Raw genomic sequence first — 26,097 nt, 5'->3', positions numbered from 1 at the left:
TGAAAAATTATTTTTGTACTAAAATTTGGGGAATTACTTTTTGATTTACTTGGATTTTTACATATGTCAATAAGGTTGAAGTGTTGGGAGTGTCTTAAGAGCTGAGTTGTGGGACTAGCTGTGTCCAGGGTGATTGCTCGAGCGTCACTCAAGCGGTGAGGAGGGTGCATCTAGTATCTTGTTTTGCAGACAGAAATGCTAAGAGATTGAGTTCACCGCTTGAGCGGTAGAAAGATCGCTCAAGCGGTCTACGCGATATTAGCAACTTAAAAGTTACTTTTTGGATCATTTCTTTTACTTTTTCTTTTCCTCTTTCTTTCCCCTGTCCTAAACACCTAAACCCTAGCTTTCTCTCTCTAAAAATCTCTCTTTCACTAAGAATCAAGCCTAGATCCCATGCAAAAAACGAAGATGGAGTGAAGATCAATGTTTCTATCGATTGAATTGTGCTTTTCTTGAAGCTCTCTTTGGGTTTTCATCTTTTTGCCTCCATTGTTGAGGTAAGGATACTTTTAACTTAGTATATCTATGACTTGATGTATATATGTGGTATTTTCTTAGTAATAGAAATGTACAAGATGATTTTGTTATATAAAATGGGTTGACAAACAAAAAATGAATTATACCTAATGTTTTTAGGAAAGATTATAAATGTTTCTTGTTGATTATTATTGTTGATGATGAATATTGACTCTTTAAGTGTAAAAAAAGGAAAAAGTCCCAATTTTCTCAAAAACTCTAATTTCTAAATTTGATTTAATAATGAAGTTTGACTCAATTGACTTTTAAACCTTGAATTTGGGAGAATGATTGTTACAAATGTGTTGAAACATGTAAGTTTGATTCATCTTGGAAATGTGTGTTAAGATAGATGAATGTTGGAGTTGTGGAAATGAGAAATTGGAGAAAATTCTTTTGTTTCTTGTGATTGTTAAATCTTGCTTATAAACTGAATGAATCTTAGGCAAATTGGGTTTGGAAACTCATGCATCATGTGCATTATGATTTTCTCGTATGATCTTACAATTTTGTAGATGTTTGGAAAATGTTGAAAAATTGTAAATAGCATATGAGTCCAGGTAGTTGAGTCAGATTTTGGGAAATCGTTGTGTTGTGTTGGAACCCACACGGGGGAGTTAAGGTGCCCAATTACCCTGTCTTAAGCTTATCGCCGAATGAATGTGGAAAAATGTTTTGAGTGTCCACTGGTCCTACCGTATTATAGTCGGTAAAAGTGAAAAAAAAATAATGATTTTGGGTGCCCATTTCCTACCGTATTAATGGCCGGCAAATGTGGGAATATTTTTAGTGTACAAGTCTATAGATGTAAGTATGGTTTTGTGGCTCTTACTTGGGATGTCATAGCGTATTTTCCACCCCACGATTGTAAATGAGACTTTGAATGGAAATCATGCATTAAGTATTTTTTATTTTAGAAGAGAAAATATAGATTTTATAACAAGTGTATGGCATGATTATATACATCTTGATTATTTATATACTCTGTTAAATGTATTCCTACTGGGCATTAGTTCACTCCACTAACAACATTTCAGCAAATGATGGTGTGATTCCGCCGAAGTGACTTGGCGATGGATGGATTTTTACTGGAGCATGAAGGCTCACTAGATGTGTTACTTGTTGAAGCTCCCAAGCTATTTTGTGGTTTGGGTCTGAATGTCCATTTTTGTATAATCAAGGACTATCCTTGAAAATGTGTACGACATTAGGGCACTTTATTTTTGTATTCTCTTACTCTCTAAACTGTTGTTATTCATGATTGTATGTTAATGAACAATAATGTATATTTCACTTGAAATAGTACAATGATAAGAGATTATCTTGGGTAAAAGACTTTGTTCTTTAATGGTATTCATTGTAATGGTTGAAAAACATTGAATAGATTTAATTATAAAATGGGTGATAAATTTTGGGATGTTACAAGATTCTTATACATCAATCAACATATACAAAAAAAAAAAAAAAAAAAGTCTTGAAGAATTTTTATATGGATAAAGCTCATCATTTGAGTACTCTTATGGCTATTCGATCATTTGATATAAAAAAAATAAAAATAAAAATAAAAAAGAAGATCATGTTCGACCTCAATAAGATAACGAAGAACTCCTTGGTCCTGAAATACCACATCTTAGTGCAATTGATGCTCTTATGTATCTTGCAAATTATACCAAGCCCAATATTGCATTTGTTGTTAATTTATTAGCAAGATATAGTTTTGTACCATCATGAAGACATTGGTATGGAGTGAAACAGATATTACATTATCTTCGTGGAACAACATGTATGGGTTTATTTTATTCAAATAAATCAAAACCACAACTAATTGGATATGCAAATCTTTGATATCTCTCCAATCCACATAAAGTCAGATCACAAACATGATATCTTTTTCTCTATGGAAATACTACTATATTTTGGCGATCAGTAAAACAAACCTTGACTTCTACTTCTTCAAACCACTCAGAAATACTTGCAATTCATGAAGCAAGTCGATGATGTATTTGGCTAATATCCATGATCTATCATATTCAAGAAAGGTGTGGATTATTTTCAATAACGGATAGCCCAACTATATTATATGAAGATAATGTTGTGTGTATCACACAAATCAAAGGAGGTTATATCAAAGGTGATAAGACCAAGCACATTTTACCATAATTCTTTTATACACGAGTTTCAGAAGAACAGTGACATTGATGCCCAACAAATACGTTCAAGTGATAATCTGACAAATTTGTTTACTAAAGCTCTATCGACTACGACATTTAAAAAAATAGCACACAATATTGGGATGCGTCAACATAAAGATCTATTATGCAGCATTGAGAGTGAGTCATCTATTTAATTAAATTTATGGATTGTACTCTTTTTCCTTTATTTAAGGTTTTTCCCACTGGGTTTTCCTCAGTAAGGTTTTAATGAGGTAATCTAAGAATATTGCAATATTGTACTCTTGCCTTTCACCTAAGATCCTAGCAAGGTTTTTAACGAGATAAATTCTTTATGTATGTTCATTTAAGGGGGAGTGTTATATATATAAATGACTACAATAGAATATTATTTGATGTAAGATAAGAAGATAAAGTTGATGGAAGCAAATGTAACAAGGTAGAAAAATGGAAATAATGATGAACTAAGATAAACTTGAAATGAGATAAGGGTTGTAATCTTTTTGTAGACAAAAAGAAAGAAGTAGAAGATAGGAGAAGGATAGAGAAACTTTGAGGATAAGATTGTGTTGAATTTTCTCCACCAAATTTGGCTATAAAAGCAAATGTTTGCCAGGTGTATTTGCATGCATGAGAATCAAGAACAATATCGACACTTATTCTCTTTTGACTCAAAAGTTCTTTGTTATTCTCGTTAGCCCTCACTTTTCCTTTTATTATTCTAGTTTTATAACAGTTTTTTTTCGTGTTTTTTTTTTCTTGTTTTTGGTATTTTTTTTAAATATTTTTAATAAATTTTTTACTTTTTAAATATACATAATTTAGATGCACCTAAAAAGTAAAATATTTATGAAAAATATTTTTAAAGTTCAAGATATACATACGAATGCAAAAATGTACTCAATTTTTATATATTTCTTTACATTTTTTGTATTTAATTAATTTTTAAAAGACTTGTTTTTATAAATATTATACTTTTTAAGTGTATCTAGATAGGTGCATCTAAAACATACAAAAAAATTTCTTAAAATATTAAATTTTTTGACTTAAAACAATATATATATATATATATATATGAAAAATAAAAAACTCAATTTTTTAAAAAATGGGCTCAATTTTTTGAAGCCAAACAAGGCTCTAGTTTCGTGAAGGAAAACAATCTTAAGAAGACTACGCTTGTAGTTTCGTGTTTCTTTGTCTTTAATTAATTTCTTTTTTCCAAAATTAAATTAGTTAAACTTTTTCAATAATGTAAAAAGAAATAAAATTTAGAACAATCTTACAAATTTGGGTTAAGTAGATACATGCATTATAAAAATCCATTTCTTACAGTTTATTAATGCTCCAAATGATTCCCAATGGTCAATAAGGAAGATATTCAAATTTAGAGAGACTGGGCATAAGGAAGATATTCAAACTTCGAGAGATTGGGCAGCCTCTTATTCAGTATAAGATAGGCTATGGCAGATTAACTTTCTTATGGCTTGACTGGGCCACTCTATTAGAAGTTTGGTAATAGAATTGTGCAAAATATTGGTAGTGCTCTTTCTTTCTGTAAGGGTCTCAGATATTATAACTAATAATGGGTGGCATTGGCCTAGATTGAGAAATAGTGCTATTCAACAAGTCATTGCTCTTACCCCATTTAGCTTCATTTCTGATGTTGCTGAGTCTGATGTTGTTACATGGCTGCCCTCTAAGAATGACATATATTCATCTAAATTTGCTTGGGAAGCACCCGTCAAAACAATATCCAATTGTGTGGTTTAAAGGAAATATCCCTAGATAGACTTTTATACAATGGCTGATTTGCTTACAAAGATTATCAACTAAAGACAGAGTGAATGTTGAAGATTGGCTCAGATTTGCTTTGTTTACTTTATCAACAATGGCTGCTGATTGAAGAAAAAAATGAAGAAGCTAGACATTTCCAACCGAGCTACTCATGGTAGGGTGACTAATCTTGTTGGTTGTTGGTCGTTGCCTTCAATGAAATCGGCAACTTGGCTCTCCCATTGATCTATAAATAGGTAATGAATGAGAGGAGTTTTATGTGGTGAAATCAGAGACTGTGAGAGTGACAACGTGTAAGCAACTGAGTGAGTGTGAGTGTGAATGTGAGTGTGAGTGTGAGTAGAGTGAGAGTATTGTCTCCTCCTCCAATGTTGTAATCTGTGCATTTCTCTCCATATAGTGAAATCCGTTGCCGATGGACATAGGCGATTTGCCGAACTACGTAAATCTTTGTGTGTTCTTGCTTGTGTGATTGTTTTCTCCTTCCTAAGTTCCTAGGCACAACATTGAAATGAGGTATGCAGGTAGATACTGTTTGCAATTTTTGTAGGAATGAAGAGGAATCTCATGAACATTTGTTCTTCTTATCTCCTTTTACAGGGAGTATCTGTTCAAAGTTGCTTTGATTGAATCATATTGACAAGGATCCTTTGGGTTGGTCTGGTGAGCTTCAGTGAGCAATTTCATGTTGTAATAACAACAATCTAAGATGCATGCACTATGTTCAAGCTTTCTTTGGCTTGTACTCCATATCAAGTCTGGCTAGAAAGGAATGGGAGAGTTTTTGCTCAGAAGTTTAGACATCAAGATGTGATTGTGGCTGAAATGGCCAAGCATATTGGAGCTAGAGCTAGCTCATTAAGGGGAATTAAGAATTCTTCGCCAAATCGGCAAAGTTTGTGGGAGTAGGGATTGCATTGCTCTATGCTGCAAGCAAAAAGCTTAGTCCCTCTATTATTTTTTGTTTTTTTGTTGCTGGTTCTATAGTTGTTTTACGGTTTGATTGTTTGTTTTGGTTTTATTGTTGCTGTTCTATTTTGAGGTGCAGAGGGTATGGCCCTTGTTTTTGTTTTGGTGTTTTCTTGTGAAATAAAATGTAAGTTACAAAAAGAAAAAAACAAAGAAAAGAAAAAGCGTAATGCCAACTTGAAAATATAGGGTAATTGTTGCCCAGATGTTTCAGGTTTCAAAACAGTGAATAATTCCATACACTTGAAAAACAGTGTGGAACCCAGGCATTTCACATATTCAACAAAAGATATAAGTCCAAAATTTATAAACAAAAGTTACAGCTTCATTCCTCTGCAGAGCTTTATGTACATACATTAAACATAAACAAATGTACAATCTTTTCTCATAGTCGAAAAAATTTACATACATAAACATACATACGAAAAATCATACTAAAAACAAAGAAAGAGAGAGATTAGGTTTTGTGGTGAGTGATACAATGGAATCTGCTATCGGGATCTCTGAACTAAAGTCTGAAGCTGAAGGATCTCCAAAGCAGCCTTCTCAGTCCTCCATGCTTGCTTGAAGAGCTAAAAAATGAAGGACTAAATTAATCCCACTCATCACAACTTTGCAATCATTGAACCCTTGTGTAGGTTGTGGAAAGGAGGGCTATTGCTGCAGGTTGCGTTGGTGGCAAGAAAGGCAAGGAGGTTGGCAATAGAGGGAGGGGATCACGATGGAGGGAGGAAGGCATAGGATGGAGGAGCGAACCATAGAGAGGCTGTCTTGCGAAGCAAAGACGGAAGATCAAAGGGAAAGAGGTTAACCAGTTGACCAGGTGCTTATTTTCCACCATTAAATAATTCTAATGGCTAAGATGAAATGTTTTGTATACAACGGATGTCAAAGGGAGTGCATATGGTGCACACCAATGAAGGGGGGGTGTACCGAAGGCGTACACTTGAAGGTATCCAAACAACAAAGTAATTCATTTAAATGTCAAAGTTGATTTCATTATTTTTGTAGAAGTCTAGTGGTTTCAACAAGATAACCTTTTATTTTATTTTCAAAGAAAATACCCAAATTTTAGGCCAACTCACCGGTTTGATTAAAAATTCCTGAACTTGTTCCCTCATACTTAGCATACCCTCACATAAGCATAAAATCATACATTCATGAAATGAAATGCAGGAAAAAAGATAAGGGATGGTGATTAGGCAGTTTCAAAATTGAACTGCGCATCTTCACTATGATGATAGCGAACATTTTTGACAATTACCTAGTGATACCTACTATGTATTCAAATTGAAGGCATCAGATGGATTCCTCATTGGCATTGGCATTGGCATTGGCATCAAACACCCAGCATCCAAACTTGGAATTATTCAATGCATCCATTGCACATTCACTATGATTCACTGTATCATGGAGTTTTAATGTTTTTTTTTCACAGAAGTACATGATATCTAGTTCTCAACTGAACTCACAGAACCTCCTTATCCATGCAAATCTATGGTTATCAATTTTCACATTACCACCCTACCAGTAATCACAACAAGAGCAGGTTCCATCTCTGAATCGATGGAAGCGATTTGCATCTCTTAGCACAATTTCACGTTGAGACACCTTTGATATATATTTGATTGCATTATGGCAATCCCCACAAACTCGAAGGTTTTTTATCACCCGGATTATTGTAGATGGAGAAGTGACTATCAGTCCAAAAGCTATTGCTAGCTTCTCACTGTGGTAATAGAGAGCACGTTCTTTTTCTTCTTCCTCCACATCAAGCATCACGTAGCCTGTATCAGGAACATATCCTTCCTTCTTTATCAGTGTTATCAAATCCTCCACCTTGTCATATATCATGCCAGCTTGTGGATGTGATCTATCATCCACCACAAACAAATGCATTTTATTTTTCACATCTATCCAACTAAACCCCGGATCCTTCTTTACATTATTTCTCTTCATCATTTTCCGAGCATTGTTCATATCATCCCATTGATCAGTGGAAGCATAGATATTAGATAAAAGAACGTAAGCTGCTGAGTCTAATGGCTCTAAAGCCAAGAGCCGACTAGCCACCCGTTTTCCAGATTCTGTGTCACCTAGAACCCTACAAGCACCAAGCAGGGCTCTATACATGGAAGCAGATGCTTCAAAGGGCATTGATGCAATCAAATTTTGTGCCTCTTGAACATGTCCTGCACGACCAAGAGCATCAACAAGGCAAGAATAATGCTCGATCTCTGGTTGAATGCCATGATCTTGATGCATTGAATGGAAGTATGAATAAGCTTCAGAAATTAATCCAGAATGGCTACACGCTGAAAGAACTCCAATAAAGGTTACCCGATCAGGTTTAATGCCAAGAAGTTTCATGTTTTTGAAAAGTTTTAGAGCTTCCTCGCCATGTCCATGTTGAGCTAAACCAACCAACATGGCATTCCACAAGGAAATATCTTGGACATTTGTTCTTTTAAATAAGCGATATGAATCTTCTATGTTGCCGCACTTTGCATACATGTCAATTAGAGAAGTCCTTAAATAAGTGTCTGAAGCACAATCCAACTTGATCACATTTGCATGAATTTGTCTTCCTTGTTCTAATGCCGTTAAGCAAGAGCTGGCTTTGATGAGTGTAGTAAAGGTGTATTCATCGGGGGTTACACCAGACTGCCTCATCCGATAGTATATCAAAAGAGCAAGGTCTTCTTCTCCATTTTCCACACATCCCGATATCATAGTTGTCCAAGCAACATCATCGGGGGAAGGAATTTCTTGGAAAACCGTACGTGCATCCTCCATCTCTCCACATTTAATATACATATCAAGAATACCACCACTGACACATAAATCCAAATCAATTCCAAGTTTTATAGCATGATCATGAATTTGCCTACCGTGTTTCAAATCCACTAAGCAACCACAGGCTTTCGCAGCAGTTGCTAACGTGATCTCATCTGATCTCTCTCCTCTTTTGTGCATCAGACAGAAGAGTTTTAATGCTTTACAACTGTTGTTGCATATTATGTACCCAAACATCATGGCATTCCAAGATGCCAAATCAAATTCATCCTTATTTTGTAGAAGCAACTCTGCCTCTTCCATCTTTCCTATCCGAGAATAAACATCAATTAGTGCTGTCGAAACAAAACTGTCCGTTACGATCCCAGTTTTCAATGCATGAACATGAATTTGTTCAACAAGAGACAATCCTGAAGTAAGTGAAGAGCATGCCCTCAAAACACTTGCAAATGTATAATGATCAGGTCTGAAGCCATCACTCAACAGACCTAGATAGAGGGTCACAGATTCCTCCTCTAAATCACTTTGTGCATAAGTAGTTATCATCGAGTTCCATGAAATTAAATCCAACTCCTCCATGCTAGCAAATACTTTGCGTGCAAAACTTAGGCACCCAGCCTTTGAATACATGTTAATAAGACTATTTGCAACTGTAACATCTAAATTGAAACCCAATTTCATTGCCATGTCATGAATTTGCTGCCCCAACTCTAATAAATCATTGCTCCCCGTAACGGCAGAAAGAGCAATTACAAGTGTCACGCTATCACAGTCTACATTCGATCTATTCATATCTATAAAGCATTCAACAGCAGCATAACGATCGCCAGCATGGATATAGTCAGACATGTGTTTATTCCACAAGAATACATCTGAAGTTTGATTGTGCAGAAACAATTTAGTTGCATATGCTTGAACTTGCTTCACAAACATGTCATTACCTTGTTGGTCGTCAGATTCAGAAACCCCGCCAAGAACACATTGGACACTGAGGTCATTGGGGTGCAATCCACTTCGATGAAATTCGGAGAAAAGAAGGAAAGCTTCATACTTGAGACCCATCTGGATAAATGCCTTAAGCATTATATTCCACAACACAACATCCTTTTCAGGATCAGGCATGTCATTAAACAAAGCCCAAGCATCCCAAACTCGCCCCAACTTTGAGTGAATGTTAACAAGAGCACCAGAGACAAAAACATCACGATCCAAACCCATTTTAACCGCATACCCATGAACCATTTGAGCAGCGGGGAGGCATCCGGAAATCAAACACAGCTTTAAAACGGGAGCTAAAGTGAGCTTAGTGGGAAGAAAGGAGGAAGAGGAGTGAAGAAGACGAAAAAGGCGAAAACCCTGTTGAAGAGTGTGGTGATGAAGAATGGAAGAAGAGTCGTGGGGAGAAGAAGAGATGGCATGGGCATAGGCGGAGAGAATGGAATTCCAGGAGACGAGATCGGGGTGGGGATAATGATCGAACAGGTGGCGGGCAGAGGAGAGAGAAGAGCACTTGGAATAAGCAGTGATGAGGTTGTTAGTGAGGAAACGGTCTGAGGAGGAGTGGCCTGAGGTTATGGTAAGAGCGTGGGTGCGTTTGAGGAGGAGCAAGTCGGTTGTGGAAATGGCGACGCGAAGAAGAGACAACCACTTGGAGCCACAAGAGGAGGAGGATTGCATTTCGTGGCGGCAGTGTCCTCAGGGTAATTATTCACGTATACTTAACAATGCTAGGTATAATGAAAAGTCTTTCATGAAAATGATCGTGACAGATTTATAACTTTTGAATTACACTTAAAATAAAGTACCACACATTATTTAAGGTAATTTAAGGGTTACAAATCTTTCATGATCATTTTCATAAAAGACTTTTCATGATCCCTAACATTTTTCTTTTAAGTAACATTGTGATTGACAAAAAAAAGTAAGTAGATGAGATACTTTTGCATGTGTTAAGAGAATAAAAAGCATAAAAGCATATTAAATAATAATTAATTAAAGAGTATAAACCCGTAATATTATAAAAAATATTGAATAATTTCCGGTCCTCCTCCTCCTCCTGGGCTGGGGCTGTATGGTCTGGGGCTGTATGGTTTGCTGTTTAAGTTAGTGTTGGTTGGGGTTGGTAGTGGGAGCTCCTTTGTCCTCTGTTTTGTTTTCCATGTTTGGTAGGGAAGTAAACCAAGCCTATACCAGGAATTATCTTGTTTTTCAAAAATTTCAACTGTGTCTTTGAATTGTATTGGTTAGTCTATCTATTATATAAGAGGAAATATAAAAAATAACGAATATGTAATTAATAAAATTATAATGATATATCACGTAGGATATGAGATAGATTTACGTAATAGGTTTTTTTTTTTCTTTTCTTTTCTTTTCTATATGACAGCCTGACCAAATTGCTAGGCCAAACAAAAAGAAGGGAAAATATCAACCCAAAAAAAAAAAAAAAAAGTAGAAACATAATTACAAATTTATGAGAGTACAAGTGATTTATAAATTTGTGCAAATAAGTGTTATATTTTTTTGAATTTACAATTATTTTTTTTATTTTTTATTTTTTTGATATTTTTGCAAAGAAAAAAAGGAATAATTCAATATAGATTAACATTCTTATTAAAAAATTTACTAAAATTATAAAACGTCAAATATAATTGATTGTAATAATGATAATATTTCAATATCTAATAACATTTGTACACAAGTAAAATTTTGGAAAAATTGGTCTAGGGTCCTTCCCCCACTTTTCGTAATGGAAGAGATTCACAAAATTATTTTTTGATGTCTAAAGTCCCTAAACATATATCAGATAAATTTGTCTCTCTTCCTCGCACACGAGAAACCTCTCTCTCATTCTCACCCAAAAATGGCGTCAGACATTCTCGTGGGAAGATTAATCGTTGCCATTACAAAACAAAATCAAAATATACACACACACAGAGAGAGAGAGAGAGAGAGAGAGGGGTTTTGTAGCAGTTTTTGTGGTTGATTATGAAAAGGAACACAAGAGGAGGCGGAGCTATATATATATATGTATGTGGCAAAGGTGCAAAGCTATGGATCTAGATCCTTCAACGAAGTTAACTTAGATCCTTCAACGAAGTTATGGATCTAGATCTTCGCAGAGGCGCAAAGCTTCAGTGATGGAGTGTTCTTGGAGGATAAGAGGTAAGAAGCTTCACTGTGCAAAGGTAGAAAAAAGTGATGAAAACAGGAGAGATGAAAAAAAATATATATATATATATATATATATATAAATATATCTCCAAACCACAAGTTTATCTATCTATGTTTTTTTTCTCTCTGTGTTTTGGGAAAATTGGTTCTTTGGCTGTAAGTTCGGTTTGTAAAATTGTTCCGGCACTCTCGATATATCCCCACAGAAATTCTCTGGATTTGAACTAAAATTTCTCTGGATTGAACTAAATATATATGTTGTCCAGGAGTACTTGATAATATGTAATCGTGAAAGGTCCAATTTTTAGCTCTGTATATAATTGCATTTGTTTTAAATTATTTTGATTTTCTTTCTGGATTTTGAACTCTACTGTACTTGTGTGATGCATCATTGTAGTGAAAATGCAACATGAAATTGTTTTGCATCTGTTTTGTACTAGCCTTAATAATGTAATAAATTTTGTGCTGATGCAAAGAGGTTGATTGGTAGGAGGTTCACTGATGCCTCGGTACAGAGTGACATGAAGTTGTGGCCTTTCAAGGTCATTGTTGGCCCTGGTGACAAACCCATGATCGGTGTCAACTACAAGGGTGAGGAGAAGCTCTTTGCAGCTGAGGAGATCTCCTCCATGGTTCTAATTAAGATGCGTGAAATTGCCGAGGCATACCTTGGTTCCACTGTGAAGAATGTTGTGGTCACTATTGAATCCAGAGAATTTCTCTGGTTTCAACCCAGAGAAAATTCAGCTTTCTTTTACCTAGAGACTGTAAATTTGATCTTGAAGTTTCAATTCTGTGCATAAATGTAAAATAAATGGTATTTTTCTTCAGGTAGTAACTCTATGGCTCACCGTGTTGCTTGAAAGGGCTTCCATAAAAAATGGCACACTTTCTTCTGGGGGATTGGACTCCAGCATAACATAGGAATTTCCATCACTATCACAGTTCTGTCTCCAAAATTCCAGAAGTGGAGTGTGTTCCCAGTGGAAATCACAAGAAGCCATCGACCTCTATTTGCTGGTGAAACCAAGCTTCATCACCTGCATCAAACTTCAATTTGAGAGTAAGAAATTTGAAAATTTCTCTGACTCCACAGACCTTCCCACAAAATTACCACTCCGGAGAAATTTGAAAATTTCTCTGACTTCGCAGGCCTTTTCACAAAATTACCACTCCAGAGAAATTTGAAAATTTCTCTGACTTCACAGGCCTTCCCACAAAATTACCACTCTAGAGAAATTTGAAAATTTCTCTACAACCTCCTTCACTTGTGCATGTGTTAAGCACCGGACCAATCAACCTGCCAAAACCTGGGGCATAGACATATATGAATGAAAAAGTATGCAAACGGGACACCAACAAAATTGCAGCATAGATACAAGGGTGGGTGTGGGTTCTACACCACTCTGTTCTGTGAATTTTTACTGTATCTGTAGCAAAAATTGTTGAGAGATTATCCTTAATTATGTTGAGAATAAGAGTGTAATCCAGAAGATCATTACATTTTTTAGAAATCTATCATCAATAATTCTGTATCATGGAATCCACCTACTAAACTCCAACACTAGCATGTGTTGAATTATGTAATGTCAGAGCATTTATTCTATGTTGGTCTGGCATTGCTTGAAAAATGTTGCTCTTCAAAAAAATTTCTTTTTAATTAAAAAAATTCAGATATTTGTAACCCAAAGCTGTAGAAGATGCAAAAAACAAAGTAAAGAGTCATAAAAGACCAAAATGCAAGTATGAATCATCTGAACAATAATCTAGAAGAAAGACATTGAGATTGTGTCAATTGAAAATACAAAACTAAAAGATCTATTAGAACTGTAGCTGTAACTACATTTGTGTACAAACATCTCAAGTTTTTTATCGTTAACATTACAAGAAATTGGAATCATTTGATTTCCATTAACCAGAGGTATTTTCCAGTCTCTACTCAGATTTTTACAGAATTTCTCTGGTGCTGGTAAGTTGTCATTGTTATCCCATTCTAATGTTGCTTACATATTACAATGTGAAATTTTTCCAGTTGAATTTAGTTTAACAATGTTGCTTACCTAATGAATCACAATGATTTGGATATGAATGAGAAGAAAAGTAGAGAAACTCATCCAGAGAAATTGGTCCAGAGAAATTTCTCTGGACCAGAATTTCTCTGACCAATTTTCTCTGGACTGAAATTTCTCTGGACCAATTTTCTCTGGACTGAAATTTCTCTGGATCAAGGTTGAGGGACCTTAGACATTATGAAAATATTGTTGAGGGACCTTAGACATTATGAAAATATTTGGTGTCCTTTATGCTATAAAATCATAATACCAGGGACCTTAAAAAAAAAACCCAAAAATTTTTAGTAAGAAGTTTGTGCATCTATCTATATTTATGTATATATATTTTATGAAGATAAATATTAATTGAAACTTATATTATTAGATGTATAATAAATTAAAAATTAATACTTATAATAACATATATTGTAAGTCAAATTACAAGATTAACCAGCTAAGTAGAGCTTAGTTGATCACCATGACTTTCTTAACGACTAAAGAGTTAAATTAAGGAGACAAACACTTTGTGCTTTGCAATAGGTGATAATCTAACAACTAACACCTGAATTTCACCGATAAAAAAATAAAAATTCAGAATTGCAAGATTAAGATTATCTCAATAATGATTGTGTAGAGAATCTCAATCCTTACTTAAACTAGCATTACAAGCTTATTGATTAGTGTATAGAATCTCAATCCCAGATTTAAGACCTCACGGCAGTGAGACAATATGGGAAAGAAACAGACCAAGTAAGGCTTCCGATTTGGGATTTTGCAGTGAAAATCAATATTTGAAAAAATTGCTACTCACATCTTTAGAATTTGTAAAGGGAGAACCAACATATGTACCTTACCCTAAATTATTTTTATTTAACTAGGCCTGTAATTAAAGCACATAAACATTATATATCTTCTACAAAACAGATATTTGGCAGAAGATGCCATTTAGGCTCCTGCAATTATGAATCTGAATATCAATTTCCAATATGTCAAACCCTCATAGAGACATCACATGCATGTGAAATTGAGCCATCATATAAACCAATTCTATCAGTTACATCTGAAATTTATAAAACAAAAACAAAAACAAAAACAAAATTACAAAAGACCGGCTCTGATGTAGATCCCAATGGCTACCATAATGTAATTCCACTAGGAGCAATGTCCATGTCCATAGGATCAGATTGCTTTGAATTCATGATTTCCAAGCTTCTCTTCAGAGGCTTCAGTGCCTCGGCTTCTTCTGAGGAATGCATTCAATCAACACCAAACAAAAGCCTCTCTCTTAACAATAAATTATTTATATAAATTTTTAAGGGATGGGTGAAAAAGGACGAGCCCTAAATATCAACAATGAGAATGGCATGAGGAAATATATGTATGACTTTTGTACGATTGTGTGTGTTGGTACTGCGTATCGAGGTTGTATACTTTTCTTGAGTAGTACAGCAAGAGTTTTTAAACACAAACCGGAAGAGAACAAAACACAGGCAACCCTTTCAGTTTATTAAAAGTAAAAAACAGGAGAAGAGACGAAGGAGTTTGAAGTCCGTCGAAGGTGTCCCAAGTACCTTTGGTCACTTACTAAGTACTTGCTGTTACCACATGTTGTGTTTGGTTTGAGAATTTAGGGAGGAATTTGGAAAGAAAAAAGGGAAAGGTGTGTGAAACTATGTGAAATATAGGCATATTTTATTCGGAATTGAGGTGGCTGACGTGCGGGGGTGCACAGCAACCACTGTTGTGCAGCCAATTGGGCCCCTTTCGGGCCCATTTTGATAATCCAAACCGTTCACATTTTAGAATACATCAAGTAGAGTATACCTATAAAAAATCAAGTTAATCGGATATCGTTTACACATTCATCCACTCACATTTGTATTCATTTTAATACTTTAAATTACAATTGTTATTTATTTTTGTAGATACAAATGTGAGTGGATGAATGTGTAAACGATATCCGATTAACTTGATTTTTTACAGGTATGTTCTACTTGATGTATTCTAAAATGTGAACGATTCGGATTACCAAAATAGACCCCGAAAAGGGCCCAATTGGCTGCACAACAATGGCTGTTGTGCACCCCGCACAGCAGCCACCCCAATTCCGTTTTATTCACATTTCACGAACCTTTTTCATTTCCCTTTCTAAATCCCTCCCCAAATCCCCCAACCAAACACAGCATTAAGTTATAGGAGAGAAGAAAATGAAGTATTAGTTAAGTTATAAGAGAAAAAGGAAAGATAATAAAAAATTATGATTTTTTTTTTAATAAGTAAGAAATAAAATAAAAGAAATGATTGTGATTTCTTTCTTTTTTATTTGGTAAGATTTTATAAGAAAAAAGAAAATAAACTATTTATGTTATATTACCAAAGTGATTTTTTTATATTTTCAATCATTTTATTTTTTTTTATTTTTATAGGGACAAAATTGATATTATGAAAATATAAGAATATGTTGATTTCTTTTCTCTCCCAATCTCTCTGCTTTTGGAAAGATTGAAAATAAGGATTATAAGATAAATGAGTTTCTCTTTATTTCTCTCCATTTTTTTTCATTTCTATCCATTTAAGTTATCCAAACAAGTTAAAGAAATATATATCTCTCTATTTTTTTTCTTCTTTTTTTTTCTCTCCAAATCACTTAATCCAAACATAGCATTAGTGCGAACTTCTAGTTACAGTGCATTTCGTTTAGAATTTTTAAAAATAATTTTTTTAATTATATTTTTATATTTTTTAAAATATTTAATCGATTTGTTTTGTTTTTTAAATTTAATTAATTTTGATATATTTAAAAAAAATTAAAAATTCATTTGATACAATAAAATACAAAAATATATATTAAAAAATCATATTTTTTTGTATTTAATGAATTTTTTAAAAAAAAATCACAAATATTATTGTACTTTTTCAAATTATCTAAAAAATAAAAAAAAATTACTTAAAATATGAAAAAAAAAATTCGTTAAAATTAAAAATAAAATAAATAAAATAAAAACTTAATTTCCAGAAATACAAACCTAACCAAACTAGGTGAATGTGATTTTCTCTTTTTACATTACTAATTTTTAATTACACCTCTCATAAATAAAATAAAAATTAGTTTTTACACCTTTCATAATTTTAAAATTTAACATTTGTAACACTTAATATTTTGAAAATCAAACTGGATCGATTGATTCAACTGGTTGACCCTTGCTTTAATTTGAAAACCGACCCAATTTTGTCAAACTGATGAAACACATGACAAATGCACGCATGAGCTTAGAGCATCTCCAATGGTGTTTGTTAAAATAGCATTACTATTGCTATAATTTGGCAATGAATAGTACTATTTTGTCAAATTGTAGTAATGTTACTCCAATGGTCACTTGCTATTTTAGCAAATTTTAACCAACTTTCCCTCCAAGTTTGTAGGTGTTGTTTGGATATAGGTTTTTTAGTGATTTTTTTTTTTGTTTATTTTTTGTCTTTTGTGACCTTTTTTAATTGTTTCTAAAGAAAATTATATATTTATATTTTTCCCGATTAGATAAATATAAAAAAATGAAAAAAAAAATTGAAAAAAAAATTAAATATAATTCACCCCAAAAAAAAAATATATCACTACAAAAAAACAAATTTATCAGGAGGCAAGGGACAAATTTAAATTGTAAATAACAAATTTATCAGGAGGCAAGGAACAAATTTGTAAAACAAATTTAATGGGTTGATCACTGAACAAGATCTCAGTCGTTGATTAAATAACAATCCAACGGCTGAAATCAATACTCTAGAATGATCTTCTCAATCCTCTAGATCACTGTCTCTCTCAACAAACCCCTCTGCTGACATTTGTTCTATCTCTTTGCGTTTTTATCCTCTCATTACTCTCTTCATCATTGTTGCCTCTATCTCCATCACTCTCACCGCCTTCTTCTCTTTCTCCCTGGTTCTCACCTTCTTTATGACCGATTCACCACAACATTTGTTTGGTTGTCAACAAATAGAGCAAACAGATAGTGATTATTTATTTAATTGTTCTCATTTTCTCCGATCTTGATTTTCTTCGATCTTCTCCGATCTTCTCTGATTTTTATGTCGAAGCTCTCTGCTCTCATATTCTCCGATCTTGATTTTATTTGTTTGTTTATTTTGTTTCAAAATACACTGTCACTAACCAAAAACAAATTTTATTTTATTTTATTTTTCCTTTCAGGATTCTCGACTACCAAACAAAGAATGACTATGCAATGAATTGAGTCTTAGATGAATTTTGTTGTAGTTTCAGATGCTACTAATAGTGCCTTTGTATCTCCAAACATGTCATGGTCTAAGATTTTCAGATTGCCTCAGCTTTACAAGCATGTACATCACTCCTCGTATGGATGCAAGTAACTTCGTTCATCAAAATGTATTAATATATCTAATTCATATTTACCACACACAAACAAATTTGGGCTTACACACATTACTCCAATTTGTGATTTTTTGTTGAAATTTGTGAGTAATTGGTGAATTTGGTGAAATTTGATATTGCTGAAATTTGGTAATTTTTGTATTGGTGAAATTTGTCTGGAAAAGGCACAAATTGATGAATTTAGTGATTTTTTTTTTAGACCCACCTTGAAGTAGTTGGTGAATTCTGTTTTAAACAAAATGATGAATTTCATTTTTTTTTTTTTTTAAATTTCAAACATTCTGGAAAAATCCCAACTGAAAGGGAAGGAGGGAACGAAGAAATCAATTGGTTTTTGGATGACTTGGCAGATTTGACAGCTACCAAATTTGACACATGATTTGGCAGTTGCCAAATTTGACAATTGCTATAGCATACTGTTAGAGCATCTCCAATGGAGCTGCTATTTCACTTGCCAAAGCTAAACAATGACAGGAATAACAAAAAGTTGTCTCCAATGCTCTGTTATTTCACTTGCCAAAGATAGCAGATGCCATATGTGTTCTCAAATTTGGCAAGTGAAATAGCAGCTCCCAAGCTTGCCAGATCAACAAAAATCAACAGCAATTTGGCACCAAATTCAGTTGAAAACAACAGAATTAATCCAGTAGGGAACCCATTTTTTCAGAATCAACCCAATTTTTAAAATCAAACAAATTTCATAATGAAATTGACAAGCCCAAATTCGGTTTCTCAATTATTTATTTTTTTTAATTCATTTATCACCAAATCAGTCAATTCAAATCAGATGGTATGCATTCACAATAAACCAAACAAAATCAGATAATCCAGTATCACAATAAAATGATCGAAAGTCGAAAAATTTGCAGAATGAAGATTGAGAGGGAGACAGATATCAAACCTGGATCCTAGCAACCATTGATGGGAAAATGATGATCCTAGCTGGATCGATGGTGGGTGGTGGTTCTACTGTGAATTGGTCAGCATCTATCAAAACTCCCAAGTTTGTGCTAAAGGAATGGGCAGAGACCCACAAAATCCCACTTTTCTCAAGCCCTCAATATCTTTCTGCCATGGATGTAGTGTGTGAAAGAATCGGTTTTACAGAGAAATGCGTTCAAGAAGGGTTTCAGAATCAAATCCTCTGTAAAGGATGTGAAAAACTTGGTCTGGACATCGAGGGATAAGGATAGGGCATGATCTAGTGGTGGTTTTGGGGAAGAAGAGAGAGAGAGAAACGACTTTGAAGTGGAAATAGGGGGGTGAAAGAGAATCGGTGAGTGTGAGTGAAAGAAAAAGGGTCAGTGATGAGAGATGAAGAGGGAATCGGTGAGTATGAGTGAGAGAAAATCAGTCAATTAGTTTGTGCCGTTGGACAGTCGGATGAAGAGAAAGAGAGAGAGAGAATTGGTTTTGATGGGTGGCTGATCAAAATGGAGATGGAAAGAAAGAAAGTAAAGGTGATCAATCTGTATCCGAAGATTCCAGATGATCAATTTCAGCTGTTGGATTATGAAAACATCAACGATGGAAAAAATCTTGAAATTTTGAATTTTCTCACAACGGCTCCTTTTCCTATTTTTTATTTTTTAAACAGAACACTATTGTCACAATGGCTATAAATGAATGTAGTTTAATATTTTTATTTTATTTTATTTTATTTTTAATTTTGTAGTGATATATGAATGGTGGGGTGAATTATATATATATTTTTTTCCAATTTTCCAATTTTTTTTATTTTTTATATTTGTCTAATCGGAAATAATATAAATATATAATTTTTTTTACAAGCAGTTAAAAAAAAGTCACAAAAGACAAAAAATAAACAAAATTAAAATCATAAAAAAACCTATATCCAAACAACATCTACAAATTTGGAGGAAAAGTTGATTGAGATTTGCCAAAGTCGCAAATGACCATTGGAGCACAATTGCTATAATTTGGCAAAATAGCACTATTCATTGCCAAATTATAGCAATACCAATGACAATATAGCAATAACCATTAGAGATGCTCTCACTACAAGAAATGTGACTTTTCAGGACGTTTATTTAACGGCGTTTTATTAAACGCCACATTTTATAATATTTAACGACGTTTTTTAAACGTCGCTTTTTGTTTAAATCAAAACGGCACCGTTTCATTAACCAAAGGCGTTTGAAAACGCCTTCGAATGTCCTATATCTCTCCCTCTCTTAAGTGGGCGAGCGGGTGAATATCAAATATAATAGCCCTAATCTCTCAGTCTCTCACCCTCTCGTTCGCTCTCTCGCTCTCCTTCATCTCTCGCTGTAGCCCTAATCGAAGTTCTCTCTCTCGATTTCGATTTCGAAATCTATGTTTGGGTGATTCTTTCTCAATTTCGAAGCTTATTTTGAATCTCAGAATAATTGTTAAAGCCTTTGTAAACCCTTATTTTGAATCCTCACGCCTTCAAATCTCGCCTCTCTCTCAACGCTCTGTAAACCCTTATCATTCTCACGATGTTGCTCCAGAGCGGTGTCATCTTTCAGAGCGATTTCGATTTCGAAGCTCCACAGCCACCACCGGCGACATAGCGACCACCATCGGCGAGTGATTTCGATTTCAAAGCTCCAGAGCGGTCTCTCTCTCTCTTGATCTCTCTTCATCTTAGAGATTCAGATCGGTCTCAGTGATTTCATCTCAGAGCGATTTCGAAGCTCCAACAAGGTATAGATTTCTCTCTCTCTCTCTCTCTCTCTCAAGCCCTTCCTTCCCGTCTTTCTCAATTTCTCAATTTGGTATGTATTTGCTTGGAAACCTGTTCAATTTCTTCTTTTGTTTGCTTTGTCATTCTTCCTTAATATGTTGTTTTTCGCAAATTTTATGTCATTCCTAGATAGTTGGCCCTTGTTTCTGTGTCATTACTGTAATTGAATGATGAAATTCTAGGAGTTTCATATCTTACAAAGCCATAAGATATGTATCTTGTTCAAAATGCAAAGTTTAGTTTGCTTATCCCTCCATGGCTTCTGCTTAGTTCAAGTGTTCTTTGCATAGTTTTTGTAGTACTTGGACTCTAGGTATTAAAGGCACTGTTATGCACATTCCCCTAGTGTTAGTATTCTTTTTCATATATGAATTGTAGAGACTGTTGGTCACTGCTGCATCTACAAATTTTTGGGATGATGCTCTTCAATCTTTTTGTTCTTTTAAGGTTCTAAATTATACATTTTGTTTTTAAGCTTATATTGACTATCTTATGCATTTGATATGCTTTGCAATCCTGCAATTCTTAGGTATCTTGCTTGTGCATTTCCTAGAGTAGCTGATCACTGGTGAGAATTGTTGCTTCTTTTTTGCAATTAGTTTGCCTATAAGGACCTGTGTTATAGCATTGAAATGACAATTCTAGTTGGGCCAAATGGTTCTATTGAAATGACAATTCTAGAAGCTTAAATTTGTTCACTTTAATTTGCACAAATCCCTCCCAGAAATCTGCTATTGTGTGTACAATATAACATGAGTCTACCATTTGATCAACATATAGGCTATAGTTTGAAAACATCACAATACAAGCTTGTTGTAATACTTTAACTTGAATTGCACATACCCTTCTTATTTTTTTTTTTTTGGGGGGGGGGGGGAGAAGGGGGGAAAGTTGGTGGGTTTTGTTAATTGTGTGATATTGATTGTCTTCTTGTAAGGAGGAATTTTTGGGTTTTGGGTCATAGACCCACCCATGGTTTTGATGGCTGAAACTGTTGTGTTGATACGATTGATACATTCCTACAGTTCAAGCAGCACTGCCTCGCCTTTTAAGAGCTGCTGCTTCTCCTGCAGTTGCTGCTCGTGAAAATCGCCGTCAGTGTCTCAAGGTAATTGTAACACTTCATACTAGTGAGGGTGCCATCATTTTTTTGCTAAAGATAAATTGAATTTATTGTATCCCATAGGTTTTGCGATTATGGCTTGAGAGGAAAATCTTACCTGAGTCTCTTCTTCGCCAATATATGGATGACATTGGAGTTTCAAATGACGATGCATCTGCTGGATTTTTCCTTCAACGTCCGTCTCGAGCTGAGCGTGCTATAGATGGTCCAATTAGAGATATGGAAGGCATGCTTGTTGGTGAATATGGGAGGTCTGATGCTTCTTAATTGCTATTCTTATTTGAATAATTTTTGCTTTTACTTTTTTTTAGTACTTAAATATGATGTTTTGTCACGATGGGAACTGTTAAACATAGCCATTGGTTGTCTATCTATTGTTTCTGCTGGATATCAAGAAAATGAGTTAGTAAAGTAGTAATCATGTTTAATGCTAATCAATTTGTCGCATGCGTTCACTTATTCACTTATAGTTATTTTGTCTCATAAAACTTTATATTGTCATTATTCTCAATGTATTCAACAATTCAGTGTATAAAAACTTTAGAAGAAAGTTACTATGTCCATTCACATAACTGGATTGGCTAAATGGAAGCGACTGTACCTTTCTAATGATGGAGACCAAGTTGTCAAATAATGTGTCGTGTTGCGTGCCCTTTCTTATTTTATTTTTTATTTTTTTTGTATTGCATATCATAATTCTTTTACATCTTGAAAATTGGTAAACATGGATAGGCAACCTTACATTTATCATTAGAGTGAAGCATTAAGCAATCTTTATTTACCCTGAAAATTGCTCTGGGTCATACATACACTTTTTGATATCATTGTTTCATAAATATTGAAGCTTCTTTTACCAATCTGTTTTGCTTTGAAAATGAAAGCTTATAAGGATAGAGATGGAGATTTGAATGTACTCCAGAAGCCGCCAAACTTTGCATCTTTTTTTTTTTTTTTTTATTAAGACCCAAAACTAGTTTTTTGTTCAATTAAGCTGTCCAACTACTCAAATTAGCTGAATGTAGCCCTCCCTTCCACTTCTATCTGAGTGTCGAAAAATTATGGCATTGCCGCCATACAGTGGTTGTTGAGGGCAATTTATTCTGTTGTCACCAAACATTCTTGCTCACATTAGCCTCCTAAAAAAAGCTCTAAATGTCATGTTTTCTCACTAGCTACTTAATATGAGAGAGAGAACTGAGAAAAGATTAGAGGAATAAGAGGAAAACTTCCATTGCCAGCCTCTCTATAGAAATGAATATCTACCGTGACTGGACAAGGCCATATTGAGGCCATTATGGGAAAATGTGATAGGAACTTGGTTTTGATGATGTCATGTCAGCTGGGTGGATAACAGGCTTGACTGAATGAAACGTACATCGATTACATTTTTTTTTCCCCGTCTTTTTTGCCCACAGTGGTCCTCATTTTGATTGGGTGTGTAAAACATTTAATTGAATGTGAATATTGGTAGTTGCTTGTGTTAATTAGTTAAGAGTACTGTTTTTTCTCAGAGGAAAATCTTGCTACTTGCATCTTTGCATGTCTTATCAGCATGCTGGTCTCCCTCCTGTTGGATAAAGATTATGTTTCAAGGTTATACTACAATTTTGGAGCTGAAGTCTGTTTTGGTTTGGTCATTTTTTGTCATATTTATGGGTAAAACTATGGACTTAAGTTGTTCTAACTTCTGAGTTCTACGCTCTTGGTGTGCTACATTGATATCTCTCTTTATGTCTTTAGATAGTTCTGAAAATCAGTACCATCCTTGAATACTAAAACAGAAGGATGTCTTTAGATAGTTCTGAAAATCAGTACCATCTTTGGGGTATCTCTTTTTTCTGTTTTATAAGTTAGACTTGGTCTAGCTTAATTGTGGTCTTTTTCCCTTTCCATTTCAATAAATGTGTATGTTCCCAAAGATAGAGTCACCAATCTTCATCAAGGATATGGCTTTGTGGAATTCAGAAGTGAGGATGATGCAGATTATGTAAGCTATGCTTCATTGCTTTGTACTTTCTTTATTGTTCATCAGTTATGCTCTTTGTATTTATTTTACTGTTCTCTTGAGTTTTGATTTCCCTACTTGCTCATGGCTGTATGATCGGTTCTTTTTTTTAATTTTATTTATCTATTATTTTTTAAATCCACAATGCAGGCAATAAAAGTTCTGAATATGATTAAACTTTATGGGAAGCCAATAAGAGTGAATAAGGTGTGAATGTTTATCCTTGTCATGCATCATTTTCTGTTTCTTTATGCTTATGCTTAGGATATTGCCACAGGAGCCATCATTAATGATTTCATGGTTTGACTTTCAGAGCCTTTGCTTGAATTAGATTTAAAATCTGATCAATAGTTTTATCTTCTTGTTTTTGGGTTCCAGGCGTATCAAGATAAACAGAGCTTGGATGTTGGAGCTAACCTTTTTGTGGGAAACCTCGATCCTGTAAGAAATTTGATGCACTCGAATGTATTTTCATGCCTTGTAAACTGCTATATGCCTATGACATAGTTTTTCAATTTCGAACCTGGCTCTGATTTCTTTGCAGGATGTAGATGAGAAACTTTTGTATGATACTTTCAGTGCATTTGGAGTCATTGTTACAAATCCCAAGGTCAAACTTTTTTTCTCTTGCTCCCGTATAGTTGTGTTGTTTGTTTCTTATTGATATATATAATAGAACTAAGGACATGCACTGCTCTTCCATCCTTAAAATCTTATCACTATGTTTTTATTCGTGCATATTATTATTTTTACTCCTTTGGTTATGAAACTCAGTTTACATTATAGAGATTGTTCTTTGTTTTGCCCGTGTGTGCTTTCTTGTCATAGGTTCTTTGACTAGGGCATGAACAAATTAACAATGTTTTAATTTTTTTGGTATGGACTGACACAGTAGTTTAAGATAATATGTGGATTAAGAGGATTAGTCTTTACCATTTTCTGTTGGATTGGGGGAATGGGTAACGTAGGTATATTAGACAATTGAGAACTTGAACGTTAAGAGAAACAAGAAGACAATAGGAGGAAAATTCTTGTCAGTTGCATCCAAATTCGTAGGCGCGCGCGCACACACACACACTAAAGAGAGTACGTGCAGATTTTCAATCATGAATTGAGATTTTGGAATCTCAATTGCAAACTGCAGGCGTGCCCGTTGCACCAGCTGTTGCACCCTCAAACCCAGTACATAGGTAGCAAGTATTTTCATTATTTTTACTAGTTATTACTTTAAATTGTCCAGAGCTACTATACAACTTCAGCCTCTTATTCAATGATAGGTTGTTGATTCACTTAGTAGTCGTCCCACTGTTTGGCCAATGTCACATCAACAACAATCTCATGCATTCTCATCCCAAGAGGTGAGCAATCATTTAATCAAAGCTTTTTTGACAATGCAATATCTTATTAATTACAATACTTGTCCTTATTAAATATAGGTTCACCTTTCAAAGAAAGGAAAGAAGAAGAAGAAGAAGAAGAACTAACAAGGTAAAAGTACTAAACATCACTAGTTTTTAATTTTTCACTTTTCTAATTCTATTAAGACATGATGTGATTTGGTGTTGGAAATTAGTGATTTTGTCATGGACCTAGTCAGGTCTTTCTTATTAGCCATTGTGTAGTTGGTTAGAACATTATGAGTCTAGTATGTAGACCTGACGAGTCTTCATATGAATTCTGTAAGTGGGTTAACTTATAATGTCCCATTACATCATGGTTCTGTCTGTTTGACCCTTCTATATTGAATGGAGACCCTTACCTCATGGTTAAGTTGCAATTCTTTTTTGTTGGCAATCCAAAAAAAAAAAAAAAAAAAAAAAAGAATAGGCCTTATTGATTCTACATGTTCAATTTGAAAGTTGAGGATCTTGTTTAATGTGTGTTTTGCATGTTGTTTTTTACTTTGTTTTACTGCTGGGACATTTGTTGCTATTTTGGGAACAGTCGGAGCTGGTTTTTTTGTTGAATTAATGGGTTCTTTTTAGGGATTTTTATATTTTTCTGCTGCCCTATTCTGGAACTTATATTCTACAGGAGGGAGAGAGAGAGAGAGAGAGAGAGAGAGAGAGAGTCAATTTGTATTTTAAGATAATTCTAATTGCCTTCTATATTAGATTGTTGGATGATTGAGACCCCTGTTGCTTTTCTTTTGGAGTGGTAAAATGGCATGCTTTTTGGCCTTTTTGGCTGCTGTTTGTTTAATGAGAAATCAGTAAACATGTTGGGAAAACAACTATTTGTTCCTGCACTTCTTCCCAATTTACTTTTATTTTTTTTTTAGCACTCAATTGAGAATTTGTATATGTGGAGATCATATGATATGCTTGTTTTAATTCCTCTGGTTTTGGGCATTTCTTGT

The 26,097-nt window shown here is 34.3% G+C and overlaps 2 protein-coding genes and 1 long non-coding RNA gene across 16 annotated transcripts; 1 reads left to right on the top strand and 2 right to left on the bottom strand.

Moving 5' to 3' along the window:
- Window positions 1-5,756: 5,756 nt before the first annotated feature.
- On the bottom strand, window positions 5,757-10,155 carry LOC114309195 (pentatricopeptide repeat-containing protein At4g33170). Its single transcript, XM_028254886.2, has one exon. It carries the CDS (start codon window positions 9,924-9,926, stop codon window positions 6,978-6,980), a length of 2,949 nt encoding a protein of 982 aa, XP_028110687.2. The 5' UTR covers window positions 9,927-10,155; the 3' UTR covers window positions 5,757-6,977.
- A 4,204-nt stretch (window positions 10,156-14,359) lies between these two features.
- Window positions 14,360-18,919, bottom strand: LOC145801287 (uncharacterized). Its single transcript, XR_014342534.1, has 2 exons — window positions 18,781-18,919; window positions 14,360-14,717 (listed from the first exon to the last, which is right to left on the bottom strand). It is a non-coding gene; the product is annotated as an uncharacterized LOC145801287 (long non-coding RNA).
- LOC114321520 (uncharacterized) lies at window positions 17,307-25,874 on the top strand. Of its 14 annotated transcripts, none has more exons than XM_082892185.1 (9): window positions 17,313-17,853; window positions 21,140-21,178; window positions 21,636-21,718; window positions 21,797-21,984; window positions 23,632-23,720; window positions 23,889-23,945; window positions 24,117-24,203; window positions 24,283-24,348; window positions 25,016-25,192. In XM_082892185.1, the coding sequence occupies exons 4-9, from the start codon at window positions 21,936-21,938 to the stop codon at window positions 25,166-25,168; spliced, it is 501 nt and encodes a 166-aa protein (XP_082748311.1). In that variant the 5' UTR covers window positions 17,313-17,853; window positions 21,140-21,178; window positions 21,636-21,718; window positions 21,797-21,935; the 3' UTR covers window positions 25,169-25,192. The 14 variants fall into 14 exon arrangements, 13 of the variants coding, with proteins under 13 accessions (XP_082748308.1, XP_082748311.1, XP_082748309.1 ...); XM_082892183.1 differs by having other exon boundaries at window positions 21,548-21,718; XM_082892181.1 differs by lacking the exon at window positions 17,313-17,853 and adding an exon at window positions 20,328-20,570.
- The last annotated feature ends 223 nt before the right edge of the window (window positions 25,875-26,097 follow it).

The sequence above is a fragment of the Camellia sinensis genome, chromosome 10 (assembly GCF_055761805.1).
Source record: "Camellia sinensis isolate YWXY chromosome 10, ASM5576180v1, whole genome shotgun sequence".
NCBI lineage: Eukaryota > Viridiplantae > Streptophyta > Magnoliopsida > Ericales > Theaceae > Camellia > Camellia sinensis.
Note: the sequence above shows the minus strand (reverse complement) of the source record. Positions and strands in the feature narration are given on the sequence as shown.